Here is an 8,497-nt window from a genome sequence, read left to right on the forward strand (position 1 = left end):
ACAACCAGTTCTTTATTTACCCTTGCAAACAAGCAGAGACGGTCCAAACTGTGTGCTCCACTTCATTCACGATAGAGGTGGGGTGGAGTTATGAGGTTTGGCCGATAGTTTGAGGATCCAATGGAGATATGAGGTTTAGTCACAAACTCTTAATTCGTTTCATTTGATCATTCATAAATATTTGCAAAACCCAAAGGGTGTAAAGGGTGACCAAAATTAATGATTTATGAAAAAAATTATGAAATATGGAGATATGAGGTTTCTGTCCGATATTTTACATTTTGTTCATTTAGATAGTAGGGCTGGGATAAAATATCGATATGGCGATATATCGTCGTCCTTCTCTGTGCGATACGAGAATCGATACGCTGGCGCCAAATATTGATATTTTAAATAATAAAATAAGCCGCTCTAAATAGATTTCCCTGCTCCCAGCGTTGCTACTTCAAGGCAGCGCTCAACACATGAATGAGGAAAACGTGAACAGAAGTTAACTAGCCTAAGAAAAATAGGTTTTTAACAGGATGGCGTACAGCAGTGTGAGTAAAATAATAGATGCCCTGGCCACGTTAAAGTTCAAAGTCTGGACGCACTTAGGCTTCTATACCATTGATGTGACAAACGTAGATAACGTAGATATAGACGTAGATAATCTTTGACATTCTTCGCTGAGCGCTTACACAGATATACACGGGAGTGAAAGCAGGCGTCTATCAGCGGATCCCGAATATATTCGCTAATAGACACCTGCTTTCACTCCCGTGTGAATCTGAAGCGCTCGGTGAAAGAATATCAAAGGTGTTTATTTACAATTTGTTTTGGAAGCGTTGATCATTGTAGCCAATCACAGACGTATGTTAGGCACGTGAACACACAATGGCCAATCAGAGATGTTTAAGAATCCACTCAACAGTGCTCAAAATGCTAGGCTATGCTGGTATCATCACATTTTTAACATTTTAAACCTACCTTGGTACCTTTGACAACACTATTCCCAGGGTTATTTTGAGGAAGCTGGTAAACACTGAGATGTTCCCAGGTTTAAATAACAGAGGGTTTTTTTTTTTTTTTATGTACCAGGTTGATAAGTTGATAAGCAGTTAACTTAGGCTAAATGAAATCTCTAATTTACTTAAAATGATACATTTAATTTACAGTCTGAAAAACTTCTGTGCTGTTTTCTAACAGTTTGGACTTTAATAAAGAGAGAAAACCTGCACTTAACCTTTTCACTGGCATTTTGTTTTCATAGTTATTGTGACGTATCATTATAGGATTGTCTAGCAATAAGTTGATTATCACAGAATCGCTGTATCGTGATATTATCGTTATCGTGAGCCATGAATCGTGATCGTATCATATCGTGAGGTACCCTGCGATTCCCACTTTGAACGTAAATGTGGCCGGGGCATCTATTATTTTACAGTCATTGTCTTACATTGTTTTACTATTAGTGAATTAAAAATAATAGCAGGAGCTCATAGTTAGAATAAAGAGTTTTATTATGAACTCATTCACGCAACAACAGGATGTTTCATGAGTGAAGTCTTTTTTTATTCACAGCTGTTGACTGGAACACTCGATGGAAAACTGGCTTTGTTTCATCCGGCCGAATCTCTTCTCCCTTAAGTGTGGAATTTACCCTATGGCTCAGTTCTTGCCCTAAGTCCACCGATGCTGCAGACTAATGAAAGTCTTACATCAGTAATGTTGAGATGCTGGCGTGCCACCTCTGAGACCTACATCATGGATGGGATCTGTGATTTCATCATTTCAGCCGCCATTGACAACCTACAGATGTGACAACATGCTCACGCCCTCAACTGTTAAGCCAAAGACGCACCCTCAGAGAAAAGTCCATTTGAACTTTACTTAGCAACACGTTCCCATGCACAGATACACATACACACACTATGCAGTATTATGTACAGGTTCATCTGATGTGTAATATTCTTTGCAGCAAAATGATATTAAATTATATTAAATCGTATTTTTAGAGTGACTCTAAAATAATAAAAAGTCAGTGGTTCAGAGCGCCAAAATCTAATGATTTCAGTAAACAAGGCTTTGTTACGTCATAAGTGTTTTGAAACTTCAGTAGTTCATGTGACTCTGCCAGTTTGATGCGCGCTCTGAACCACTGATTCGAAACAAAAGATTCGTAAAGCTTCAAAGCTTCATGAAGCAGTGTTTTGAAATCACCCATCACTAGATATTGTTGAATAAAGTCGCTATTTTGTTATTTTTGGCACACAAAAAGTATTCTAGTTGCTTTATAATATTAAGGTTGAACCACTGTTGTCACATGAACTGTTTTAAATATGTTTTTAGTAGCTTTCTGGGCATTGAAAAAGGGAGTGTTATTGCTGGCGATGCAGGCCTCACTAAGCCATCAGATTTTATCAAAAATATCTTAATTTGTGTTCCGAAAATGAACGAAGGTCTTACGGGTGTGGAACGACATGAGGGTGAGTAATTAATGACATCATTTTCATTTTTGGGTGAACAAACCCTTTAAATACATTTTTATATATACTTGCATTTCCACCCAAAATGATTCATTTTTAAAATGTTTCATCTGTGTGTTGAATAACACAGCTCATTTTTGCAGCAGTTAAGGTGCTACCCTCTGAAATGAAGATGGATAGAAGGATATCATTTTTAGGTAAGTTTATGTTTTAGGTTTGGTTTCGCATAAATTAAATGCTATATATCAGAGACACTTTAGCATTCTCATTATCTTTCAGTTGGCTACTCTCAAGAATCAATAGTACATGAAGGCGGCTATAATTGACGGATGTAAAGTTTGCAAGGGACCAATCACAATTCAAAATGTAAATATAAGTAAGAAAAAAAGGCTATTTAGTGTGCAAATGCTGTGACAGCATTATCATCTGTTACATTTTGAATGCTTAAGATCATATCAAGTTAATGGAAGATTTTAAACAGTGATCTCAGGGTCCAGACTAAAAAAACAAGGTGTAAATGTTCCTGAAATGAATTTAAGCGCCAAATTAATTGCCAAATTAGTAAAACATCACCGCAATAATATATTTTGAGAAATATTTAAATGTTTTTTTGAAATACCACAAATTAATTTATTGCAAAAGTAAACTCAGTTGTGAATATGTATTATCAAATGAACAACCAAGGTAAGTATCAGAGTAGCGGTTTCCGTTTGTTTGATTCGAATCGGACATAACCATAAAATGACTTTCAGTGATTAAGTCTCTGAACAATTCTCTGACTGAATAAGTCTGATTCGAACTGCTAAGTTCAATGTTTTGTGAATCTCATGACTCACTCATTAAAATGAATACATTCATAAGAGTCATTTGTTTTGGGAATCAGTCATCATGGCTTGCGCTGTGTTCGTTGCTGTGTCCAAGACTGGCATGCACTTTAGCTAATACTACCTCACAGGATGATACAGTAGGCCTATGTGACAAGTTTTCCCCATATTGGTGATGGCGATTAGATTTTAAATTAATGGCAATTTTATTTCTTGTCACATTTGCGACCTGGTGCTCCCGGCTGGAGCACTGGTATTACCTTTACAAATACAAAAATATACAGCCGACCTAAGACAGCTATTATCTACAAAACAAAGTTTGAGTGACCTCTGTAAATAAACAGTTTGGGCTGAATTATTTGCAAGTTTAAAATACGGTTTAGGATGTGGTAAATGAGATAGGATGCTCATCTGAAAGCAATACATGTATTGTATCTGTCTGGCGCCAGTAGATCTTCATGTAAGTGATAGAGAGTAATGTTGGAGTCTTTAATGATGGGTGGTGTCCACTACAAGAGCTGGCAGCATTTCTGCACCAATAACTTTTCTGAGGTCATTCTGTTCTCTGCCCATTTACAATCAGACCTATCCCATGGAGGGTTATCTTTAGCAGAGCACATTCTACAACAGCTTGAATTGACTCTCCTGGCTGTGAATGTTACACATTAATATCTAATGGCAGTAATAGGTTAGCATACAAATGGCAAGATATGCATTCATTTATATGCTGCTTTTTTCTTTGGAAATGACAATGTGCTGTAGGTCTCATTTTCATTTCAAAAGTATATGAAATACCAAGATAAAACTGTTAGGAAAAGTAAAATTTTTAATGTTTTATTTTGACACAAGTTCTAAATATGTGTGGAAACAATTCAGCAGCTTTGTTCATTGTCATGAGCCATTACAGGAAAACATTTTCATCCCACATGACTTCAAGCAATAGCTGAGGCAGTTATGTAGTGGTTTCACGTTTGATCTTTACTTTTGAATTAAAGAAAAACAATAACGCTTCAACTTCTCTCTTATAATTAGGTTTGGCTGCTTTTCCTAAACAAAGAAGCTGTTCACTTATAATGGTAAACAGAGTGATGTCAAATATGGATGCACTTAACTATCTCATGATAGCCTGTTTCTAACGAAGTCTGTGTGCGAGCTACTTTCAGAGACCTTTTTAAAAATATGTTCTTAATGGCTCCAAATTTATGACAGGATGCTGAAATCTTGCTTTGGCAATGTGTGAAATGAGCTGTCAAAAACAAATGGAGAATAAATTGAGATTACTGAATTGGCCACAATGTTGCTTCAAACCTCTTTCTATTAGAGTAGCCAATGTAACTTGTTAATTTATGTACAATTATTAATTATAAAACCATCAGAATGGTCATAAACCAGTTCTTCATTCGATCAGTTGTTCAAGACCTCTGTTGTCGTATAAAAATGCAGCTGTTCATGACTTAGTTGGCATTCTCAGTCCATTTAGGCAGATAGCCCAAGTGTGCATGGAAAACATCAATGTCATATTAAAGTCTTTTGTTTTGTTCACCTCATTGTCCTTTAAAGATTGTTCCAGGTCTTTGTGATTTAAAAAAACGTTTTTTGATGCCTTATTTCCCTCACCAGTTAACAAACTCGAGGATAAAACAGGCTTTCCCACATTAGCTTTATATCTGAAAGTTCATTCAAAGGATGTTCCTTCAGTCTGTCAGAACAGGATGTTATTCATTTATTTTAGATACTGTCGATGGGGGAGAGAGAGGAGTGCTTTATCAAAGGAGGTGTACACATATTAATGATGAGAGAACGACAGATTTATATGTGTGGGTTTGCATATACATGGCTTTGCCAATGACAACTGTTTATTTTTTTAATGCATTAGTTCATTTTCATGAGCAAGATCTGTGACTGTCATATCCATTTCATTCAATGCTTTTCATTTTATATGTTTTATATGTATTTTTGTTGATTTAGTGGTAACACTTTACAATAAAGTTTCAGTTGTTCACATGTAGTTCACATGAACTAAAAATTAACAATATACTTCTACAGCATTTATTAATTTTCATTAATTATGTTAATTTCAACATTTGCTACTAAGATCCAAAGTTGTATCTGTTAACATTAGCTAATGCACTGTGAACTAACATGAACATGAATATTTTTATTAACTAACATTCACAAATGTTTTAAAAATGTATTGCTCATTGTTAGTTTTTGTTAATGTACTAATGTTAACAAATGAGACCTTTTTGTAAAGTGTAACCGTTTTATATATATATATATGTATGTGTGTGTTACATGTACTGTGTCCTGTGACCTAGTTTTTCCCAAGTCTGTCTGATTAGTTCATTTGATCCACCTGTGTATCGTTAATTATCCCATCACCTTGTTTAGCTCCCTTTGTTAGTCACATTTGTATATATATATATATATATATATATATATATATATACCCTGTGTTCTCCTTCACTCCTTGTCCGTTCTCATTTATGTCTACACTTGTGTATGCTGTCTTTGCCCTGTTTGGAATCTCCTGTGTTTTCAGTAAAGTATTGTTATTATCGTCATCTCCGTCTCCGTCGTACTTGGTACTACAGCAGCTGTAACAGAGTGTGTGTGTGTGTGTGTGTGTGTGTGTGTGTGTGTGTAAAAATGTTCTAAGAACGTTATCTAACATGCCCATTAAATTATGAAAATAAAATTTCTGATTCGAAATGTATTAAATATTCAAAATGTCCAGCTTTTTAAATGGTCTGAAAAGTGTTTTTTTGGTTATGCAAATGTTTGTAATGAGTATTGTCAGTTTTGCTGTTCGTTTTCATTGTGTTCTGTTCCCGTTTGCCTGTGTTCCCATTTACTTGTGTTCCCTAGTTAGTTTCCTTGGTTTTAATTTAATTTTATTGTCCTTATTTTGTTTTCCTTTAATTACTCTCTGTCTGTATTTAAGCTCTCAGTTCATTCTGTTCATTTGTTTGGTATCATCTTTGTTTAGTGTGGTTGAGAATTAGTTTACTCCTGTGACCTCCTGAGTGTTCTTTTGTGGATTTAATACAGACTGTATTTGTACTCTACTTCTTTCGTTGTGCGCATTAATACAACAATCTATCGTGACAATGTAAAGGGAACGTTCCATTTTAGTTGGATGTTTAATAAAATGTTAGACGAACGTCTAACTAAAACGTTTCAGAAAAACACTCCATGAACGATGTATAATTATTTTTTTTTGTGCTAATGTTTTAAAGACCAGATAACTTTGAACAAACGTTCTATTAATGTAATGGAAGAACACGGCCTTATGCTATGATGGTTAGATTTGAGGGAGAGCGGTGGAGGTTCAGGAGGTGGACGAGGGACCGGCGAAGCGCTGGAAACCAATAGGGGAGCAGATGGGAGGAACCAGGGTGGGGCAGACAGTGGAAGAAGCCATGGAGGAGTTGTTGGGAGGAACCATGGAGGAGTTGATGTTGGGAGGATCCAGGGAGGAATGGACGGCTGGCGAGATCCCAGAGCAACCCAGGAGACGGCCATGAGGTGCCATGAGCCAAGGTGGTCTTTTGAGCCCAACCGACAGCGATGCTGCCTGGAGATGTAGAGGCCAGATGGAGTCCATGGGACCGAGAGACCCGGTGGCACGAAAGACTGGGAGGCCAAGGCAGGGTCCCGGTGACAATCAGCCGAGGTGGAGCCAGGGTGCCGGAGGACTGAAGCAACGCGGTGTGAGTGAGGACAGAGGCAGAGCCGGGGGGAAGGAGGAACCCAACGGAGCCATAGGGGTGGAGGGATGAGGTGCAGCCGAAAGGCCTGGAGGTCCGTGGCGATTATAGGGACTATTATGGTCGCAGGTAGAGCTGAGGTGGTGAGGAGCCAGGGCGGAGCTGATTGGTCGACGGGCCGAGGTAGTACTGCGGGCTTCAAGGGACGAGGTGAAGCCTGGGACTCCTCAAGCCAGGGCAGAGATGGGGATTAAAAGCCCCAAAGCAGATCAGGGCTGCATGGCAGGGCTGATGGTGGAGCTGAGGGGCTGAAGGGAGCCAGCGGAGTCGAGGGAATGGCTGGCTTCGTTGGAACGTGCAAGAGAGGAAGAAGGTTCTGCAATGGACAGGGATGGTGGTGACGAAGAACACTCTGTGATGGACAGGGCTGGTGGCAACGACGAACTTGGGCTGGATAGGACCACCATTGAACATTAGTGCAGGAGGGGACCAGTGACAGAGAAGGTTCATTGGTGGGCAGGGTGGGAAACACTGCCTCCGTCTCATAGTCGATCAGCCCTTCCTCCTCATCCAGCACCACCAATATTCCCACTGGCACGAATGTTGTGGCAGGCTCACACACCTGGTCAGTCAGCACCTCAGGCTTTCCATCCGGGACAGACTTGGCAGCTAGCACTGGCTCCGTTGCTGGCTCAGGCATAATGTCCGTGGCGGGTAATGGCTGATCCCTCCATGAGCATGATGTTATCGCAGATGGCGAGGTGGCTGGTGCTGATGAACTCCTCCACGTACTCCTTCAGGTCTCTTCCTCCTTGCAAAATAAAAATCATAGCCCCGTAGGGCTTGGGCAAGCTCCCCAGTAGGGCAATGTTAATGAACGCAATCTCCATTTAAATCCTGTTTTTAGGGGAACAGTTTTCTGTAACGCTTTAGTCCAGATGATGATGATAAGGATTCAAAAGGTTCCAAAACAAAGGTATTTATTTTATAAAACAAACTCAAGTAATCTGAGGCCATGGTTCTCAGCAGGAAACCGATGGAGTGTCTGGTCCGGGTAGGGAATGAGTCCTTGCCCCAAGTGAAGGAGTTTATGTACCTCTGGGTCTTGTTCATGAGTGACAGGATAATGGAGCGGAAGATTGGCCGGGGGCGGTACTGCAGTCACTTTATCACACTGTTGTGATGAAAAGAGAGCTGAGCCGGAAGGCAAAGCTCTCAATCTACTGGTCAATTTTCGTTCCTACCCTCACCTATGGTCATGAAGGCTGGGTCATGACCAACAGAACTAGATCACGGGTACAATCGGCCAAAATGGGTTTTCTCAGGAGGGTGGCTGGCCTCTCCCTTAGAGATAGGGTGAGAAGTATGGCCATCCGTGAGGAACTCGGAGTAGAGCCGCTGCTTCTTTGCGTGAAAGGAGCCAGTTGAGGTGGTTCCAAGGGAGGTGTTCCAGGCACGTCCAGCTGGAAGGAGGTGTCAGGGAAGACCCAGGACT

At 39.7% G+C, this 8,497-nt stretch overlaps 1 protein-coding gene across 1 annotated transcript in view; it reads left to right on the forward strand.

The window, feature by feature from the left end:
• The window catches only part of wdr27 (WD repeat domain 27), a 62,785-nt gene extending 56,293 nt beyond the window's left edge, over positions 1-6,492 (forward strand). The window contains exon 25 of the mRNA XM_051918071.1: positions 1,564-6,492. Within this exon, the coding sequence (XP_051774031.1) occupies positions 1,564-1,629 (66 nt within the window). The 3' untranslated portion in view covers positions 1,630-6,492. The remainder of the gene's footprint in view (positions 1-1,563) is intronic.
• Positions 6,493-8,497: the final 2,005 nt, after the last annotated feature.

Source organism: Ctenopharyngodon idella, chromosome 13 (assembly GCF_019924925.1).
Source record: "Ctenopharyngodon idella isolate HZGC_01 chromosome 13, HZGC01, whole genome shotgun sequence".
Classification (NCBI taxonomy): Eukaryota; Metazoa; Chordata; class Actinopteri; order Cypriniformes; family Xenocyprididae; genus Ctenopharyngodon; species Ctenopharyngodon idella.